The 21,915-nt window shown below is 41.7% G+C and overlaps 1 protein-coding gene across 1 annotated transcript; it reads left to right on the top strand.

The window, feature by feature from the left end:
- The first annotated feature begins 663 nt into the window (after positions 1–663).
- LOC117555682 lies at positions 664–21,018 on the top strand. The gene is made up of 40 exons (XM_034230632.1): positions 664–691; positions 770–828; positions 903–989; positions 1,071–1,192; positions 1,286–1,426; positions 1,559–1,636; positions 1,722–1,889; positions 2,154–2,256; positions 2,687–2,907; positions 3,320–3,476; positions 3,559–3,770; positions 3,849–4,238; positions 4,343–4,457; positions 4,534–4,703; positions 4,788–4,882; positions 5,472–5,602; positions 6,017–6,206; positions 6,356–6,491; positions 6,604–6,688; positions 6,825–6,885; positions 15,143–15,213; positions 15,297–15,392; positions 15,477–15,601; positions 16,009–16,152; positions 16,232–16,318; positions 16,406–16,570; positions 16,647–16,743; positions 16,828–17,045; positions 17,972–18,128; positions 18,404–18,612; positions 18,693–18,810; positions 18,938–19,137; positions 19,206–19,320; positions 19,403–19,572; positions 19,644–19,741; positions 19,822–19,952; positions 20,122–20,311; positions 20,395–20,536; positions 20,621–20,741; positions 20,812–21,018. The coding sequence occupies exons 1-40, from the start codon at positions 669–671 to the stop codon at positions 20,880–20,882; spliced, it is 5,469 nt and encodes a 1,822-aa protein (XP_034086523.1). The 5' UTR covers positions 664–668; the 3' UTR covers positions 20,883–21,018.
- The last annotated feature ends 897 nt before the right edge of the window (positions 21,019–21,915 follow it).

Below are 21,915 nucleotides of genomic sequence, written 5' to 3'. Positions count from 1 at the left end.
TCGCACCAATACACAGCCGCAATGCTTTATATTGTAGTCTATCAATTTTTAATAGTGATGTTTTTGCTACTGCTCCATACACTATACAACCAGTCTATTGTGGACCTCATAATTGATCTGTATATGTCTATTAATGCTTGTTTATTTGCGCCCCAGTTGCATCCAGCTACAGCTCGTAATATATTTAATATTTCTTTGCATTTTCTTTCCACTTGTTTAATATGCATTTTCGATGTATATTTGCTATCAAACCACTGTCCTAGGTATTTGAACTCATTCACCTTTGTCATTGGACAATCATATAGTGTTAACTGTTGGCCATCAATCATGTAGCATGACTTGCTTTCTGACATTTTGAATCCCCAGTTATATGACCACCTCTCCACTTTTTTAATCGCTCTATATTCTCCATTACGTATGGGGCATTTCTTCCCCTCATCCAAATAGCCCCATCATCCAGTCAGCCATTCTGCTCCCCTCAATGCCCTAAATGTTGGGATTCCCTTCAGACTATTACACACACAGGCCTGCTGAATCACTTCATCAGGCAGTAATGTGTTCCACCTGTGTGTGGTTATATCTGCTGAGCAGGACCCTCCCTCATCCTCAACAACTTCATTTAAAAAGTGCAAAAACCAGGGACCTTCACCAGTCTCCCAACTCTTGCCATGGGTTGTTTAGCTGGATTGGGGTTTGTAGTTTTATGTATATATTTTAAATTAAGGTTTATTTTTCTTTATACATTTAAAACATATTCAATCTTTTTCAGGTGGTTCATTCTACTTGTAGCAGTTGATAACATTGAGGCACAAAATAAGCCCCCAATAAGTACGTTTTTGTCATTTTGTGATATTTTTCAACACACTTGTGTGCTGCTATCTAATATAAATGTTTAATCCCAGAGATAAACTCTAAATGCCTTGGAAACTTGCTGCGTGTGGATGTCAGTCGACTTGGAGGAAGTTTTCTTGAAGTGTCCGCTGTCATAAGTAAGCTGACATTTCAAGTATATTGCTTTTTCTTAACTTAATCTAACTTTTAATTCAAACTTTTCTTATTTGTTTCCTCAGATAACTCTTCAATCATCCTCACGCCAAGTTTATCTTCTAAGTGTGGCTTCACCATCAAGAAAGACCACCTGGGAAACGCTGTGATTTATGCCTCCGTCCAAAACTGTTTTGCTCGAAATGTGGTAAAAACGACTGAATGCTAGTTTGTGACGCAGCACCAAATGTTTCTTTTGACGTGGCAATTCATTTTGAGACTTGTTTCCATGTATTTTTAGGACGATAAAGCATTCACAACAAAACTACGTCTGCGGCTACAATCTGACAATGTGGTAGACAAGTTTTACCTGGTGGAAGAAACTTGCTACTACTCTCCCTGGGCCTCCCGGGAAATTATCTGTAAACCCAACTACATGGAGGCAAGTGAAAGCAGCATGGCATGTTCCCGTCTAGATGATTAGTGGCCTGATGCCTCGTATAAGTGTCAAGGCCGGTACATTTCATGTCACTGCAGAGATTGATTATCACTTATGGAGTGGCCTCATTTCTAGGTGTCTGTGAAAAAAGCAGCTCCAAATGATTATAACCTGCCTGCATACCCCGACTCGGATCCCCGAAAAGCTGCTGAGGTAAGATTGGCTAATTTTGCCTTTTTTTTAAATTTTCTTATTCTAGAAACATCTTGTATGTAATGTCTTGATATTTGCCTCACAGCAGCCCATGGACGCAGGCTTCAAAATCGCCACAGTGGTGTTCCTCACTCCTGAGGAGAGGGTCATGCAGGTGGACGAAGCCCAGAGAAATGGTTATGGGATCTCAAGCACTCCTACCAGGCTGGTTCTGCGAAGCCCAAATCCTTCACCTGAAACATACACCAAGGATGTAAGTGGACTGCAGTTCACTGAGATTCAAACAACTCTCACTTGATATCTTTCCCCTCAGGCAGACTTGTTGAATCACTTGCAGCCCATTAGGTACTTGCTTAGATACAGACTGCCTTTCAAAAGGATTACTTTGTCTGGAATCTAGTTGGCACTCTTAAATCAGTGAGTTCTTATTTATAACCCCCCATATTTTTAAGAGGGAAATTATTATGTTACCACAGTATGCATTTACATCCACATGTTGTGTAATCTCCCCCCACAGGTAGCAGGTGTGCCGATGACTGTGCTCAGCACCTCGATTAGATTTGAGAAGACGAAGCTGACGACTCAACTTTATGCAGGAGCCGCTTGTCCTCAAGCTCAGGGTAATGTAAAGAGACTCACTGATGTCATGTCTTCTAGTGTTTTTCACTGGGAATTTGGGGCACTTTTTACTGTCAGGAATTTAAAAAAAACATCTGCCAGTATTATTTCTGATTCCAGCATTTTTTAAATATCAAACTTTTCTAAAAATGCAGCCAAAAATATCTTTCCCACCAGAATTTGTATCTAGGAAGAAGTGCTTTATTTATTTAAATGACACTTTAAGGATGTGTTACTGTATGTCGCTGTAAAGCTGCTAAATTCATAATTTGAATTCTCCTTTTTGAGATTGTTTAAATAAAATAAGAAGGATTAACCATTTGTTCAGTCAAAATGTTTTGAGGATTTCACTATTTCTGAAACGTTAGCCCTTTTCCTTAAAACTTTCCATGTTAGACCCTAAGTGCTGTATTTTTTTTTTTTGGTGTACAGGTGGGGTTTTCTTTACTGAAACCTCAATCCGCTGGTTCCTGCCGAGGCGCATTGCCCCTCTGATTTGCCCGAAACACTTCAGACTGTTGGAGGTGAACATGGGCGTCGATGGGAGGAAGCTCGAAGCTACAGAGATGTCGGCCAGAAGCTATTCCCTGACTCTCGATGACCTTTACGTCATTGTTGAAATTCCTATTGGGGCTGCTGGTTGCCAGATCAAGGTTAGATAAAACAATTTAGTCCGTACATTGACGAGGGCGTTTTAGTCATGCATGCAGCTATGCAAAAAAAAATAATCTGAAATTCTACAAAAGGGCAAAATGTAGATGTTTATATTTCTTGGATCTAAAGAATTTCTCAACAGTGGAGAAATCGGCGTAGTTAAATGGTACATTAAAGTCATTTTAGACTTTAGAGACAGTTTAACAAGCATTCACACTTTGGTGTTTCATGGAAAATAAAACTACTGAAATCCTGTTGGTATGTACAAAACAAATGTAAAGGATCGTGTGAGTATGTTTGACTGTTGCATCATCTAGTGCTTCATTGCCAGACAAATTTCCCTTTTTCTTTTAATCTGTAGATGATAATGTTATTCAGGAAAGGCCTTACTCAGAATGTTTGTTTATGCAGAGTCATGCCCAGGATGGTCAGTACTTCACTTCTTATATGAATGAGCTGATGCTCGAGTTGCTCTGGACTGAAGACGACACTAATGAGGACACGAGATACAAAGTCTTCCTCCCGGTCGAGACCCCCCTGCAACTTCAACCTCCACAAGTCATTGACGGTGAGTCATATTATCTTGGTACTCATGCTACTTTTTTACATCAATTGCAACCTGCCTTAATTTCTTCATTTTTGACCTACAGCCACTGTTCCCAAGGAGATGATGTTTAAGGCGTTGATTGGGCCGGTGGGCTTTGATGTAATGCTAAAGAACGTCAGGTCCCCCTATGGGGTTTTGTCCTTGGCCGACTGCTTTGCCAGAGGCTTTAAAGTCTTTGATAACATGTCCCCTAACGGCTGCTCCAAGGTCTATACTGTTGAAGTGCCCTTCACGGACCGTGTCGTAGGACAAATGGTGAGCCTTACACTCAACGTGGGAAATGCATTTCTTTTTTTCTTTTGTCAGCTAATAACTATCTGTTTCTCCCAACAGAAAGAAATGGGAGTTACAATTTACACCCTTTATCTGACCTTTGGCTTCCTGGTCCTGCCAAAGCATGCTCCATTTACTGCCACTGCTTATCTGAGAGCTAAACTGGAAGACATAGGTCTGTACCCATGGATAAGAGGAATTCATAACAAAATGAGCACAGTTGTTTCAAAGTATTTTCCTCCCTCTGCAGCTCCTCCCTCTGTCTCAGGTAGTTGTGATGATAAGAATTTCTATGTCCTCGTGAAATACGGGACCAAAGGATTCAACTTTCAGACCATAATGGGAAAACGAATGCTGAACGAGAGCCTGGCTCAGCAGTACGGCATCATGGGCAACGACACACATTTCAGTTTGATTGTACCATCTTCTGCAGCTGATGCTACGGTTGAGGTATGACTCTTAACCAAAGTTTTAAATGTGCAGGGATTTAGCAACATTTGTCAAGATGATAGTCCTCTATAAATCATAATGTATTGTTTCTGAAAACTTCTCAGGCTGTTGCGTCGTCATCCATCAAGAGCAGACTGGATGTGACTCTGAGATATCCGAAGACCAACAAAACTATCCAAGACTTCTCCTTGGCTTGCAACTTCGTCACAAAGCTGATTGGTTTGTTAAAGAGAATACGTTTTCTTATGTAGGCTTGAATCTCCAATGCATACAAATGTCTGATCGTCTTTTTCAGAGTGTTTCCCTAATGGGACCATCACGGCTATGGCTATAACCCTGGAGTCTGTTCCCAGTCTGAACCCCCGACGGCTCACCCTCAGAGACCCCGCCTGTGGCCCCACATACAGCAACGACCAGTACGCATATTTTGTCTTCACTGCAAACTCCTGTGGGACGACCAGAAAGGTAAAGCATGCTGCTGAACAGCTTGCTGATTGCGGTAGGATTCAAACTGAGAAACGACTTCTTTCAATTTTTGTCTTTTCTTAGTTTTTGCCCAATATGATGCTGTATGAGAATGAAATCTCCATCACAGATGAACTTGAATTGGGAAAGCTGTCACAGTCGAAGGAGCCGGAGTTTGAGTGAGTATCTCGAGACTTAGAATCACCAAGCTGAAGGTTGGATGATTAATCTATTATCAAAGCTGTTTGAAAAATGACATGGAAGATCAATTAACAAAGGGCTTCCGGTTTTCTAAATGTCAGCTTTTTAATGCTTTCTGTTTGCCGATAAACTTCAGGTCATTGGGTTTTAGACTTTTGGTCAGAAAAGAGAAATTCTCAGCTTGGACATTATTCACAGTTGCATGTTTTTGGAGCAAAACGGTTAAAGGCGGCCTATTTTCAGTTACAAAAACCATATTTGTAACTCGATGGGAAAACTTCAAAAAAATACATTTCAAAAATCAGTTATTTGTAGCCGTAAACATTCATGTTCACCATTATGTAAACTGACAGTCTGACGCCAACTTTAAAACAAATGCAGAGACTTTGTAGGCTAACCACGTGACAAAACTTAGAACTGTAAAGACTCTTAAATGGTATTTTCCTTATCAGAAGTCAACTGGTACGCCATAAAGCCTTCTATGGTGCAATCCCAGATGTTAACGGTGCCAATGGGTAACAATTTAACAGTTCTAAGTGTTCCCACTTAAGAGTCTTCTTCTTTCAGGCTTAAGGTGTTCTGTTACTATGACATCAACACAAACCAGGCTATGGGCTTCAACAGTCGACCTCGCAGGAGTGAACCGTACGCTGATGATGCACGAGGCGAGATGCAGGTTGAAATGAGAGTTGCTTTGGGTAAAGAAAGTTCTTCAGGCCTTGTGTATTTTTTTTCTTTCTTTTTCTCGCATGCTTGCTAAGGATTAGCTTTATTTTTGAAGTCTTTGGAAACCCTCCCAAAGCTAGAAACTGGGGGAAATAAGAGTTCTATCATGTCAACACGTTGAAAAAGCTTAATGCAAAGAGACAGGATAACACTTTCTATCAAAATGCAGGATTTTGGGTAACTTGGAGACAGTTCATATGAATCTAGTTACTTTAAGTAATTGGAATGTTTTTTTTCATAAAGTTAATCTTTAAACCAATTAACTGAGTTGGCACCTGGGATGTTGACTATATCCAAGTTAAACTCTTCTGCATTATGTACCTTAATGTTTCTATTCCTGTCTGAATCCTTAATAATTCGGGCCAACATGTTCTGCTTCACTTCAGACGACTCCTACAGTGTGTTTCACCGCGTTGAGGACGATCCCGTCACAAAGTACCTACAACAGCCGCTGTATTTTGAGGTGGAACTGATGGGATCTTACAACCCTAAAGTATCTCTTGAGCTGGCGCACTGCTGGGCGACGCTGGAGGAGGACAAGATGTCCCTCCCTCAATGGGACCTCATTGTTAACGGGTAACTTGTGTATATATATTTTTTTTCCTTGTCCCAATGAACTGTTTGTCAAACTGTAGAAAAGGGATGGTTTAAAAATCATAGGGGGCTCATTTTGCAGACTTTAGGACATCTTTACCCAAATAAAATAAAATAAATTTCTCCATCAGTTGTGCAAACTCAAGGGACCCAGTGATCTTCCACTCTGTTTTGCCTAAGGGCAGAGTTCATTATCCTTCCAACTTCAAGCGGTTTGAGGTCCCGATGTTTGCCTTTGCTGAAGACAAGGATAACTTGAACCGCCAGGTACTATCAGTCATAAGAATAAATGGTCTCGTTTTGTTTTTTTGATGTTCAGATTTTGGAAAACAAAAGTACGCTGTCAATAACGACCCTTAAATCTGTTCATATCTTGTAGGTCTTTGTCCACTGTGAGGTGGTCATCTGTGATGTTAGAAATCCAGTGGATGTGCAGTGTTCAGACCAGGACAACACGATGAAGGGTATGCTCTCATACATGCTGATTTCATTATCCAGTAATGTACAATAAGGTTTACACGTGTTGGCTCAAATTATAAAATGTGACGATGGCTTTTGAATAAAGTGGCTAAGATATATATTTTTTTTTTTCGCCCACAGGACTTGCCGTTTCAGATGACCCTGGTTTCAAAAGCGTGACTTCAGGACCAATCATTATAATGCGCTCCTAAACAAAGTCCTAATAAAATATTTTAAAAATAATTCACACTTATAGTATTTACCTGGGAATATTGGAGATTTTTTTTCATCTATAGTTGTGTTTTCTATGGTTATGGGGAGGTCCAAACTGATTCTCCATTCCAAATCACATATATTTAAATGTAGTATGTACTGCTTTTTTGGATTTCCAGTGAAGAAGTCGTCTTGCCAATAACGAAGTAAATGCCAGAATATCCAATTACCCCGAGTTGTATCTGTTGTAATCTTCTGGGCACCCAAATATGGCAATATGGGGACAGACTTTCACAGTGAGTGAGTATTTTTGAGATATCCTCAACTTCTGCCAAAAGGAAAACACTAATGGGCAGGAGAAGAACATATGGGATAGGTTGCAGGGAGAGGCTTGACATTTGTCACAGATGTCAATAACAGTGGGATATATTTGTGACAATCGTGCCTTTGAGAAATGAACCCTGTACAGCACCTTGAACTGTATGAGAGTGAGATGAGCACAGGATGAACTCGTATGAATCCTGTTAAGAGCAGTGTCCCACCAGTGATCACCCAAGCTCACACCTAGCTCAGCCTCCCAGGCAGCCTTGATTTTAGTGGTGTGTGTGTGAGCTGTCATCGGTCAGGAGTTTGTTATATATTTTTGAAATAAGTGACTTTTGAAGGGGATCGGAACATAGAAACTCATCCCATATTTGATTAGGGGGTAGAGAGGGAAAGGATGGAAACAGGGATTTGGTACAGTGTCTAATTTGGAAATAACGAAAAAGGTGAGATGTTGGGAGTTCAAATTCCCTTGATATATCAGTAAAACTACGAAAGGTATTATCCTTATAAAACTCTCTAAAAGTCCTCAGGCCCTTCTCATGCCATACAGAGAAAGTGGGGTCAGCTAAGGCAGGTCGGAATAAATGGTTTCCCAATAAAGGAGCTAAAGTGGATGCAGAAGTAAACTTAAAATGCCTCCTAAATTGGTAGTAGTAGTAGATTTACTTATTATGGGTGCCTTTCCATTCCATAAAAAGCCAGAAATAACCTGATCAAGAGTCTTAAAAAAATGTTTAGGTAGGAATAGGGGGACACATTGGAAAATAAATGGGTACTTAGGAAGAATGTTCATTTTAACAGTGTTAATTTTACCTATAAGCGACAGAGGTAAACACTTCCATCTTTGAAGGTCTGACTTGATTTTAGACATTAAAGGGGAGATATTGGCAGTGAAAAGGGAACTTAGTGTTCTTGTTACATTGATACCTAGATACATAAAGCCAGAGGGGCTCAATCTGAAGGGGACATCGGACTAGTTCAATTGTGATGCCAGAGCGTTAACAGGATAACATTCGCTTTTGGAAATATTCACTTTGTAACCTGAGAATGAACCAAATTTTGTAAGAAAAGATAAAATTGCTGGTATAGAGTTACTGGGGCTTGAGACATACAACAATAAATCATCCGCGTACAGGGACAATTTAAATTCCATCCCCAGCCGCAATATCCCAGTGAAAGTGGTTGAGGTCCTCAGATATATTGACAAAGGCTCTATGGCTAACGCAAAAAGCAAAGGAGATAGTGGACATCCCTGACGGGTTCCTCTGGATAAAGTAATATAAGGAGATTGAAAGCCATTAGTGGAAATACTAGCTTGTAGGGATGTATAAAGAAGGCGTATCCATGAAATAAATATATGACCCAGCCCAAATGTACTCAGTACAGTAAGTAAATAGTAAATAGGGCCAGGAGCTTTTTTATTTTGCATGTTATTTATAGCGAGGGAGATCTCATCTGAGGTTAATGGAGAATCAAGTTATTTTGAAACACCAGGACCTATAGTAGGGAAATTGAGATTGTCAAAGAAAGCACCCATCTCAGAAGTGTCGGATGGCGATTCAGACTTGTATAGAGAAGAATAGAATGAGCCAAAGACTGAGTTAATGGTACTAGGATCGGTATGCACCGTGCCTGATGAATCTTTTATCTGGAGGATTAAACGTGAGGTTGCCTGACGACGCAATTGGTGGGCCAAAAGGCGGCTCGCCTTATCACCATGCTCATAATACGTTGAACGTGAGCGTAAAACAAGGCGCTCTGCATTAGTAGTTATGAGATCAAATTCCGTCTGTAATTCAACTCGATCTTTGTGTAAATTGGGAGAGAGACAAATGGCTAATTGCTGATCTATTTTTTTTTATCTTGCACGATATATCATTAATTTTGGCAGAACGAGTTTTATTTAATTGCGCAGAATAAGAGATGATTTGGCCCCGTAGGTAGGCTTTTAATGATTCCGACAGCAGAGAACAAGAGATGGGTTCATTGTCGTTTTGATTGTTTGTAATAAAATTATCAATTGAAGTTGCAATAAATGTATTAAATTTGTCATCTGACAACAGCAAAGTATTAAACCTCCACAGCGTTGAGTATCGTGGTTGTAGTGAAATCCAAATATCCAGAGAAAGAGGAGCGTGGTCTGAAATTACAATAGGGTGATATTTAACTGACGACACTTTGGTAATAAGTTGGCATCGATGAAGAAATAATCAATTCGAGAAAAGGATTTGTGCATATGAGAAAAGAAGGAATATTCCTTAATGCGGGGGTTATAGAATCTCCAGGGGTCAACGCAGCTGTTCTTTCCAGGGGTCATTGCAGCCGTTCTTGGACATGAAATCAGAAAGAGTTTTTGACATGAGTGATGTGGTCAGCGTTTTAGGAGAAGAACGATCTAGACTGGGATCGACAACGAGGTTCATATCCCTTCCAAATATAAGCAGGTTATTATGCAGTGACGGAAGACATTCAAAAAGCTTGTTCATGAAGTGTGGGTTATCAAAATTTGGGGCATAAATATTGACTAACAATACAGGAACATGAAACAGTGTGCCTGAGATAATTAAATATCTGACATTGTCATCCGCTATACACTTGGAAGATGTGAAATTAACAGACTTACCAATTAAAATGGCAACCCCTCTGGACTTAGAGTTGAAGTTTGAATGGAACACCTCAGAAACCCATGGACACTTAAGCCTGACCTGGTCTGTGGAGCGCATATGGGCTTCTTGTAGAAACATTATGTCTGCATTAAGTCGTTTCAGATGAGCAAATACCCTGGATCTCTACCTTTAATGTTCCAGCTTACAAACTTCACTGGTGAGCCAGTAGGAGCGATTCATAAATTGCTAGTATTGGTGGACATTTACTGAGGACTTTCTATAAAGAGAGAACTGACTATGAAGCACCACCCCGAAAGAGACATAGAGGGAAACAAAGCAATAGAAAAAATAAATTAAAACTGCGGTCGCACATGTGCGCGCAGTGATGAGCGGGCCCTCGCGTCCGTGCGCCTGTCGGGGAGGGCAGCCGGTCATCCCGGCGTCAAGCAGACGCGCGCGAGTCCTCGGAAATGAGCCGTTTGTCATTTCTCAAATGTTCGCGTCCCAGGTTGCGTTCCGATAATCCAAAAATCAGCTCCTAAATTCTAACCCTATCTCCTATTCCTTGACCTCTGAGTGAAACGTCACGGGGTTAAGGGATAGTGGATAGGAGAATTCAAAAGGACTTTAGAGAATCTGAATGCACTTTCACTATCCGACGTGTTTATGATGCGCCAGCGGACGTCATAAATGTGCGTCTGCTGCTGTGGGGAAACTATGGAAACTACAGTTTTCTATAGCGGACTAATACATGGATGTATAATAAGAAGGAGGGACTACTGTAAACTCATCTAGAGACTCTGCACCGTGCTCTGATGCTGTTGTTTTATGCTTTATGAACGTGGACAACAGAGAAACATATTCTTCATGACCAAAGTTGGAATTGAAATAAAAAAGGAAAGTGAAACTTATGCTCATCACCCTCTCCCTCCGGTCCACATTAATACAAATGATCCCAATACGTATGATTGTATGAACTATGAACATATCTTAAAATCAATACAGATGTATTTATTATAAACGTTAGTCCTTAACATCTATCACTGTGTATATCACCATTCAAACATATTTTAAAAGTTGAACAAACCCCACACAGCTCAGTAAAGACTGTGAAATGTTGACTTTATTTGATAATTTCAGTAAAAACTAACGTTCATATTTCTCTTTTTGATTATAATACTGATGAACGTTCAAAACAAAGCACTTTGGCAACTTAACACATACGTTTTAAAATGCTTAATAAGCACCGTAACTTTCATGATATAAATTCTCTGTCATAATCGGTTGTTTCCGTGAACGGCCGACTGTTGAGTGACGGCAAATGCTGCGGCTGCAATGCATTGTGGGGCAGCATTTTCTCCTCTCCTTTCGTCAAGGGAGGTCCAGTGGTTCCTAAGCTAAAGGAGGTTATAAAGGAAGCTTGAAACCTCCTTTCCTTTCATTTGGAGAATTGGAACGGCACTTAACATGGCTGCCACTGACGTACTGCCGGGTAATTTCACTTGGTTAGGAAGGTTCCTAAGCTAAATGGACTATTGGAACGCAACCCCAGGTTGCATTCCAATAGTCCATTTAGCTTAGGAACCTAACCTAACCTAACCTATCGAGGAGGCTGTCTGGAGCCGTAACCGAGGATACACTGATTTAGAGGAGAAAGGAGAGAGGAGTCTCTATGGAGCAGCTATAACCTGGGGTGCACACAACGTTTTTGCCCTGGTTCTCAAAGGAGCACCTGGAGATGTTGCTTGGTGCGCATCCTTAAAATGAAATAAACGGGACCTTTTGAGGGGTACTTGACTTTATAAACGGGGGGGGGGGGGGGGGAGTTGCGCTAGTGAGCACGCTCATGGACTGTTCACCGGAGCCTCGCAGCAGGGTTACTGTGCGGAGTGCATAAAGCAGACCCTTCACACGATAGCGAGGGGGTAGAGCGAGGGATCGACAGATGCCGTCGTGCTCGCGGACGGATTAAAAAAATCAAACCTAAACGGCTTACGAATTATACTTTGGCGGCCGTTAATATACCTGGGTGGCCCGCCCAGGTAAAGTCTATGTGTGGGAAACCCTGCTATCTTACCCGTTCATATGCAACTCGCAAATATCTCTCTCTCTCTCTCAATGTTGGTGCGCAAATGCGCCTTTTTTCAAATGATCCGGTGCTCCTTTTTTCGCGGCGGGTGCGCATGCGCACCTGCGCACCAGTTATGTGCAGCCCTGGCTATAACCGAGGGTACAAAGATGTAGAGGAGAGAGGAGTCTCTCTGGAGGAGCTATAACCGAGAGTACACATTCTCCGGAGTCGATTTCAGCCAATAGTGATGTTTAAAAGAGGCGTGACGCATGGCTGGACTTATGTCAACGAAGCACAGCTCTGCAAACTGTTGCCGTTGTGATTATAAGTTATTTAAGATGATCAAATGTGCATCAGACTTTCTGCCCTTTACCGTTTGTTTACTCACTAATCACATCTCCCCTGGATGTTAGGCTATTTTTTTTTTTAATACAACTGCTTTCATTGTGAGACGATGTTTACAGTGAAAACAGCTGCTGAGGTCAGTGCAGAAAGCAGAACAGTGTGTATAATATATATCGCTCAATAATACCAGGCCTACATTTCACACTTTATTTGTAGGCTTTAGGAGATATCTACAAATAAACAATAGATATTTTTCATGAAACCATATAGTGTTTCACATAATAAAATATACAAGGGCTGTAGCCTGATATTTATTATATGCTTTAGGAGCTGTTTGTGTTTGTTCGCGAGCGATAACCATGCAAAACCCACGTGACTGGGCTCGCGCGGCCTATCAGCCGTCATAATTTCCGAACCTTTTCTGTGCTTTTGCCGGTCGTTTTCCTTGTTTTGGGGTGTGTTTCGGAGGTTTATTTCAATAGGGTCTTCGCCGACCTCTGGTCTCAGACCCTAATAATAATAATAATAGCAATAATAATTGGGAGGAGGGGGGGGGGCTGTGATTATGATTTCCTTGCTCTCACTGAGACCTGGATTACTCCATCCAACACATCCACCCCAGCAGCTCTCTCCACAGCATATTCCTTCTCCCCTGCACCCAGACCCACTGGCAGAGGAGGTGGCACTGGTCTCCTGCTCTCTCCCAAATGGAGCTTTTCCCTCTTCAAGCTACCTAACTTCACTCCTTCCACCTTTGAATTCCATGCCGTCAGAGTAACCCATCCTATACAATTAACCATTGTTGTTCTCTACCGTCCACCAGGCGCCTTGGGGGACTTCTTGGAGGAATTAGATAATCTCCTCTCACACATCCCTGAAACTGGCCCTCCCGCTGTACTTCTTGGAGACTTCAACCTCCAGACAGGGAAGATAGACGAACTAACATCTCTGTTAACCACCTTTGCTTTCTCACTGTCTCCATCCCCACCAACTCATAAAGCTGGCAATGTCCTTGATCTCATATTCTCAAGGAACTGCACTACTTCTAACCTCTCTGTAAACCCGCTCCACACATCCGATCACTTCTTAATTTCATTCTCTCTACCCCTTTCCAAACATAACAAACTAATCTCTTCTCATCCTGCACCTGTCCGCCGTAACCTTCGTTCCCTCTCCCCCTCTACCTTTGCCTCATCGGTGCTCTCAGCCCTCTCTTCCTCTGACTCCTTCCAAGTTCTGCCTCCAAACTCTGCTGCAGAAACTCTACTCTCTACTCTCTCATCCTCTCTGGACTCGCTCTGTCCTCTCACATCTCGGCAGGCTCGTCAGTCCCCTCCTGCTCCCTGGCTAAATGACGCACTGCGTGCTAATAGAACCATCCTTAGGGCAGCAGAGCGGAAACGGTGGAAATCCAAACACCATGATGACCCCAGGCCAACCGGCTAACTCAAACATATCCAGGTTAGGTTGAGCCAGGTAAGTAGTACAGGCCCCTGGACCAGCAGCACAAGATAGACAGGGGACACTGACAACTCCATAAACTATAGAATATACCTTTTTATAAATCCTGAAATCTGTTGGCTTGAAGAAACAATCTGTCAAGTTTTGTCAAATTATTTACAATAATGTACAGCTATCGTATAGAAAATTGGAATTGTATTTGATCTGAACATGAATCCTTTGATTAAAGATATCAGAATGAAGATGAACCTTAAAGTAAACACAAACCACATAAAAAATAACCTACACAAGGAACAGAAACAATGAAAATAAAACTATTGCTGCAAAAACATTCAGTTTGAACCTATGAAACCAAGTAGAAATCCCACAGGGATGGGTGCGACATTTTAATATGGTTTTTGTTAAGCAGAGCATTGATTATTCCTTCTTCTGCACTGACTCAACACTCTTCCAGTTGGAACATATTGTTATGGCCTCATAAATGAACATATATCATTGCATAATTGGACCGAGCAGAAAAATCGACCCGGGTGAAACGATAAGCTCGGGTTTTACTATCTGTAATAAATGTTAGTGCATCCTTAGTGGTTTGAGAATATATACAAACAATAATCAAGTGTTAGATTACAGTCATTATAAGGAGGCTCAAAGGAAAAATCAAAAGCACATGTGATTTTAAGGAAAGTTTAATTTATTATTAACTGTGGATTATTTTGTTGCTTCTTCAAATATAAAAAAGTAATATATGTATAATATCAAATACAAATCTACTTTTGCTGAACAATAAATACTTTTTTTACACTACTGAAACATTTGTGTTTTTCCTTTCCATACATATGTTTTTACAATATGTTCTTAATAAACTAGGCATACATCAGCTCACCCTGTGTGTGTGTGTGTGTGTGTGTGTGTGTGTGTGTGTGTGTGTGTGTGTGTGTGTGTGTTTTACATTAACATGTACATTATCAGTAATATAGGTGCTATTGTAATGTGCAATAATAAACTAGAAAACTGTGGTACTGTGCTGGGAAGCTTCCAGGTGTGAACATGTGTATGAACTACCCACAACCCTAATGTGTGTGTGTGTGTGTGTGTGTGTGTGTGTGTGTGTGTGTGTGTGTGTGTGTGTCTGTGTGTCTGTGTGTGTGTGTGGAGAATCCTTAACAAGCCTCACCTGTGCTTTGTCGTTAAGTGGAATATAAAGCAGCTGCTGATGTCTCAGTTAATCGTCCAGTCCCCTTCATTTTAGACTTGTGTTTTTGTTGGAAGGTGTGCTGGACATTGCCAAGCTCTGATACTGACTGTATTCTTTTTGGTTTTACTGCTTACAAACTGCAACATGCTGAGGCTTGGGACCATGTAAGTTACATTTCTTGTAGATTTATTTCTATGTGTGTACTTAATTGTCTCTAAATGATATGTTTTATGTGTTCAAGTTTGTTATGGATGGTTGCAGCTATCATCTTGTGTCAAGCCAGGCCTAATGTGAAGCTAAATTCGCAGTCAAGTAAGCTTCAATTCTCATTAAGTCATTTTACACAGCATATTAAGTCGGTTTACATTCTCCTCACAAGCCTTTTCTTTTAACAGGCAGTGGGTTAAGGTCTGACTGTGCCGCAAATGTAATGAGACTGTCGTTGGACAAGGCTTTAGCAGTGGGAAACCAGCTTGAGGTGGAGGCTATCAGTAAGTATGAACTGCTAATAATGCAGCTGATTGGTTCATCACTGAGGAAAGGGGTCCCTGACAAAGCTTATTTTCTCCCCTCAGATGGCACCAAGCACATTTTGTTAACACCTAGCATGGCTGCTCAGTGTGGATACAGCATGGAGTCTGACCCGTGGGGTAACACCAGAATCTACACCTCCCTGATGGGCTGCTTTGTGGACAACAAGGTTTGTTTTGAGCTAAAGTGGTTTAACAGTATTCAATGTAATTTTCTACCAAGTTTAGCTGTGCTAATTCTGTCAAGTGACTGAATTAATGGCTCAACAAACACATGGTTGCTCCCATTTTTGTGTTTCCCTGAATTTATTTGTAACCCTTTACCGTTAAAAGACCCAAAGTATATTTCCCTTTTTGTTTGGTACATCCCTAAAATATTAGCACTGTTCCACTCAAAACTGTATTCCTCAATTAATCTACTAGGTACTTTCTTGACTTGTTTGTTACATACACAAATATCCATTTAGACTTCAAATGTGTCCCTAAAGGCAAGGATATTACATTTTCAATGACAAAGAAGCTGGAACCAAAGAATATTAGGGAGTTTCACTTAATTTAGTTTTTTTTATATTTATAGGATGATGCTACATTTAACGTTGGCTTGAGACTCAAGATGTACGGCGAGAATCCATCAGACGTGGTCAGTCATGATGTGTCTCAAACTTGCAGCTACACTCGCTGGGCCTCCAGGGAGATCCTCTGCGACAGGAACTACATGGAAGTAGGTCATCTTTACATTGATGAGTCCACCATCTTGTTGGTATGGAAACGAATGCTAAAACCACCATTTTCTGTTTTAGGTTTCGCATCACATGGCTAACCTTGATGCTGAAGCTAAGGGTCAGACTCGGGATGGTAAAGACGAGAAGCTCAACGCCAATCTTGAAGTATGTTGAATTAAACTGTTCAGATACTACAGTTTAATTCCTCCCTACACCAATGAGGATTTAATTATTATTTGTTCTTTCCTGTAGGCCTCTGGTGCATCACAAGGTATCTGGAAGATGACGTTTTACACCCCAGAACCAGTGGCCATGGTGTTGCAAGAGGCTGAACAAGCCGGCTACGCTGCCAAAACTACCTCTAGTCGTCTGGTTATGCGAAGCCCGTACAATACAGCAGAGACTTATTCAGAGGATGTAAGCAACACACTCCTATACAGTGTTTCTTTCCTTTCCCTCCTTGTCAATTATATTAAACCTCTCCTCTCTTTAGGTGGCTGGAGTCCCCATGGAAGTTTTCATGGTGAGCGCCTACTACATGGCACCACAGGGTCTGAATGTAGTGAACTTGGCAGCTGCTTGTCCCAAAGGTGAGTCCTGAGCAACATATTTCCTTCACAGTAAGCTTAATTGTTGCACAGTTAACCTCAACAGCTCCATTTTGTCATTAACAGGTGGCGTCCTCTTCACCGAGGATATGATCGCTTGGCACGTACCTCGCCGTGTGACTCCTCTGTTGGACGGCAGAATTACAGTCTCAGAAATGCACATGGGAATCAACGGGCAGAGGCTTGATAGATCTCAGATGGCCGCACGGGGGTACACACTGAGCACCACAGACTTCCACATCATCGTCGAGATCCCAGTGGGCTCGCCTGATGGTTACTACAAGGTTGGGGAAATCTCTAGATTAGAAATGCAAGAGTCACTAGCAGGCTTGGAATTTCGTCATTTTAGGGGCAAGGCCATTTGGCCTTCCCGTTCACATTTTTTTCAAGGGCACAAAGGCCACATGACAGGGCACAAAGGCCGTTTGGTTAAATTACGCTGGTCAATCAACATGACTGAAAAGTGTAGCACTAACGTCAACACCAGTCGTTTTACAAATGGCTGAATAGCAATAGTGTTTCTTTAACGTATACGTTAAGTTCAGCCATAAACCACATAAGTCAGTCATGTATTATATCAAAACCGCTTAGCAAGAAAAATACTAGATTCAAAGGTGACAGCTATCTGCTAGCTTGTAGAAGCAACACTAGATGTAGACCCCTTGAAGGGAAGACGTTAGCGCTATACAAACTAGCTATCGCTAGTTTTCATGACAAAATGTAACGAGTCAATTTTAAATAGGCTAATACAATGGTAATTACCTATCAATAGTACTTTCTATAAACACGTAAATGTTAAGTCCTTTCAAATACTACCACATACTTCAGTTAAATCATATCAAAACAGCTTGGTCCGCTTGCTTACCTGTGCTTGTCTTGCTCCCGCGGCTGAGGAGGAGGCTGTCGGGCCCCTACAGGCATTTCTGACGGAACAATCACAGCAGAGCAATCGCTCTGATCCACAGGGCACAGGCATCGCCCGGGACTATCCTACTGCGCGCACTAATATGACTTTACTAGCGTTGTTTACACTGGAACTTTTGACAGGGGCACCAAGGCCACTTTGGCCGTGAATTGCATTTTTTTTCACAGGGCATCACGGCCAAAGTGCGGGGCAACGACGGCCATGGCCGTCGTGGCCGTCGTGAAATTCCCACCCTGGTCACTAGTGCATTTGCATGTTTTATTGAAATGTCATGAATTATTGCAGAGCCATGCCCCAGATTACCAGTACCACATCACCTACTTTGTGGAGCCCATGCTTGAGGTACTGTGGAGAGAAGATGACACCCAAGATGATACCAGATACAAGGTTTTGTTCCCCATCATGACCCCTCTGATGCCTCAATCTCCCCAACTCCAGGATGGTAAGTCACATTTTCTAGTAGGTATGAAAAAAATGACATTTGAACTCGGGCTTGCTTGGATATATCCTAAAGACTGCTAAACCCATTAAATAAAGTCTTCAGTTTTTGCAAAATGTTGTTTGGATGGGATTTGAAGCCAAGTACAAAATCTACTTTTGCTTACAAAGGGTACTTTTTAGTTTTTTTAAATAGCACTCAATCCAACTACTCAATTTTTCTCTATCAATGTTGAGGCTGGTTTAGAAGTTGTAAACCTGCCACTTTCTGTTCCTCAGACACTGTCCCAGAGACTCGGGTGTTCAGCGTTCTCTTGGGAACCTTCCTCCATGACGTTGAGCTGAGGAACATCACCTTCTCCACCGGGGTCCTTACTGTTGAGGAGAGCAATGCCAAAGGCTTCACAGTCCAGGAACGAAGCTTGGCTAATGGCTCCAAGAGCTTCTCTCTTCAAGTGCCCTTTGATGCCGATGTTGTCTTAAAACATGTATGACATTATAGATTCAAAATATCACTTTGTACCAGCATATTTTCAGTGTTGCTGAGCTTTTATTTCATTTGTTGCAGAATCCTGAGCGCTTGGTTACATCCTACTTCCTCCCTCTGATCTTTGGGTTGATCGTCCTGCCTGAAGAAACTCCTTTTGCTCTCCCGGTCGACCTGCATGCCTCTCTGCAGGATGTTGGTGAGATCATATTGAATTTGCTTTTGACAATATCTTCATGCAAATTGTGTTTTCTAAAATTAAATAAAACATATATAAGAGTAAAAGCTACACAATCAAATGGATAATGCATGTTTTGCTGCTCTAGTGTTACCCATCATGGCTGGCACCTGTGACCAGAACCAGTTTTACATCAGCGTGAAGTTCGGGAGTCACGGCTCTAATTTCAAGGCTATCGTTGGACCTCGAGAGCTGACGGCTGAGATGGCTGAAGACTACAATTTCTATGAGAATGGCACACACCTCAGCCTCATTCTGCCATACACTGCCAAGGACGCTGTTTTCGAGGTATGTCAAAACTACAAAATCCCACCATAGATCTTCTACATTGGCTAACTTTACTTTCTTTTCCACAGCTGCTCACTGCAGAATCAGTCAAATCCAGAATTGACCTGCTTCTGTTGGATCGTGCAAACGACTGGGTGCTTGCTGATCTCTATCTGGCTTGCTACTTCCCCTTAAAAGCAACAGGTAAGATGGAACATGTAAGTATATTTGCTGCTTTAATTGATGGATTTGTGTTGCTTTACACATTGCCTGCTTTTTCCTCCAGAGTGCCACCCCAATGGCACAATGACCGCTGTGGCTGTGAAGGTTGAATCGACTCGTAATCTGAAGCCAAGTCAGCTGACGCTAAAGGACCAGTCCTGCACACCACAGTTCAGCGACGATCGCATTGCATATTTCTCCTTCAGTGTGGATACCTGTGGAACCACCAGAACGGTGAGTGTGAATCACATTTAAATATCAAAAGGGTTTTTTGTCAATGTTAATGCGTTTTTGTTGTTAAATAGTTCTTTGACAACTACATGATGTATGAAAATGAGATCCGCCTGTCTTACAACAACGCCAAAGGAGCAGCCAACACATCACCAGTTGATCCTGATTACAGGTAAAATATTTGATTCTGTATAATTGGAGCTGAACACCTTCAATGTATGCATTTATATATTTTATTTTTTCCCCTAATAGGCAAACTATTTCCTGCTTTTATGTGGTCAATGAGACTCAGAATGTTGCCTTCAGCGCTAAACCAAGAACCTATGAGCCCGCTGCAGAGATCGGCACCGGCCAGCTGATGGTGCAGATGAGGCTTTCCCAAGGCATGGTGGAATTTTACAACATCTTGTTCATGCATACAAAACACTGTTTGCAGGTCTCCCTTGAAAAAGAGATCTATGATCTCAAGGGACCGATCTGATTAAATAAAGGTTTGAAATGAAACTGTAAATGTCCAGGCCTCCTTTCTCTAACGGGACTCTTCTCCTGCAGATCCATCCTACGAGCGCTTCTACCAAGCAGAGGATTATCCAGTGGTGAAATATCTGCAGCAGCCTCTGTATTTTGAGGTGGAGCTGATGCATTCTACCGACCCGCACTTGGAACTCATTGCTGAGAACTGTTGGGCAACCCTTTATGAAGATGGGACATCTCTGCCAAGCTGGGACATCATTGTGGACAGGTAATGTTGTGCAAAACTAACTACTAACAACTCATTTCATTTGTTTAACTGCTGCTTTATTAACTTTCAAATTCCTTCACCAGCTGTGAGAATCGCAATGACAGCTATGCAACAATTTTCCATCCCGTTGTGAGTGACTCCAGAGTTTTAGTCCCGTCCCACATCAAGCGCTTCTCTGTAAAGATGTTCACTTTCACTAAAGATGACAAGGTTCTGAAAGACCAGGTAAGACTTGTAAATCCAAATCTGGAGTCTTTTAGCCACTGCTGCATGTAGCCATGTGTAATAAATCATCCTGTCCGTCCACAGATCTATGTCCACTGTGATGCAGTGATTTGTGACAAAAGCAGCCAGGCAGATGGTTCCTGCAGAGGCCAGTGTGTGCATCCTCCAGGTCAGAGCTACTCAAGACCTGCAGGTGTAAAAAAGGGTAAGTGATCGAGTCTGAACAAATGTAGTCGATCTGGATGTGCAGTTGGTAATCTTTACTTGTTTTCCAGAGCGAAGAAGCACCGACTCAACACGCCAAAGGCAGATCTCCTCTGGGGCAATTATTCTGGCTAACCTTTGAATATTTTCTACAAGTGTTTACATTTTGTCATTTGCACCTTATGTAATTTTGTTCATTGTTTTCTTTGGGACAAGGGTAACAGTTTTATCAATTAATGTACTGTACTGCCTTTTATATTGATGGATGACAGTAACGACTCGTGTATTTAAAAAAAAATAAACTAATAAAAAAAAAAGCCACATTTATTTATATAGTCTCTTTTATCAATGTGTTGCATCTTCTGTGGTCAATTTTAAGGGACATACAGTATTAATAAAAGCAGGTTCTGTGTCAACCAGTACCCTCATAATTTCAAGACAATGCAGAGAAGCATCAACATATGTAGCAATGATATCCTATATAATAAACAACTAAAAATGATAAGTTGATTTAGGCGCTAAATGAAAGACGTTCTGAAGTTGTTATTGCCCCGCCTACTTGAGATGCACTACAACATGATTGGGCGTGTTGTCACTTCCGCCTTTAGGGAACACAACAAACCTTAACAGAATTCACAGCCAATGGAGCAAGACAACCCTCAAATACTTGAAAATGCTCACTCTGAGTTTAAAAACTAGAACTTCAAATGTGCAGAACAACTGTATACAAAGTGTATCTCCTACTTACAGTCCAGGTACTCTTTGTTCAATTGTTGGCGATGTCTATACTAGTGTTGCAGTGTATTCTGTGTCACCGGTTAAAGCTAACGTCCATCGTGTTCTGTCACTTTGTCATTTCATTACATGTATTGTTTAAGAGACTTTCAATGCTGTCATATTTCCACAGGGATTGTAAAGCCAGTCATTTGGCCACTGCTTACAACAACCGCGGACAGATAAAGTACCGCCGGGTGGATTTAGGTGAAGCGGTGGAGGACTTCTCTTTAGCGATACAGAGTGACAGCAGCTATGAGACACCTTTCTACAACGGAGGACTCATCCACTATAGACTAGGTAAGGGCAGGGGCCGATCTACTGCCCCCCCCCCCCCCCCACTGTTGAGCCTTGCCCCCCACTGTTGAGCCTTGCCCCCCTAACTTTTGTTTCCCTAAAAC

This window comes from Gymnodraco acuticeps, unplaced genomic scaffold (assembly GCF_902827175.1).
Source record: "Gymnodraco acuticeps unplaced genomic scaffold, fGymAcu1.1, whole genome shotgun sequence".
In the NCBI taxonomy this organism is placed as follows: domain Eukaryota; kingdom Metazoa; phylum Chordata; class Actinopteri; order Perciformes; family Bathydraconidae; genus Gymnodraco; species Gymnodraco acuticeps.
Note: the sequence above shows the minus strand (reverse complement) of the source record. Positions and strands in the feature narration are given on the sequence as shown.

Excerpts from the sequence above, each read along its gene's own strand:
- LOC117555682 (XM_034230632.1), top strand. The coding sequence starts at position 669 with ATGGGTTGTTTAGCTGGATTGGG. Across the intron at positions 4,704-4,787 it reads CCTGTGGGACGACCAGAAAG|TTTTTGCCCAATATGATGCT; the intron begins GTAAAGCATGCT and ends GTCTTTTCTTAG. Across the intron at positions 6,492-6,603 it reads AGGATAACTTGAACCGCCAG|GTCTTTGTCCACTGTGAGGT; the intron begins GTACTATCAGTC and ends CATATCTTGTAG.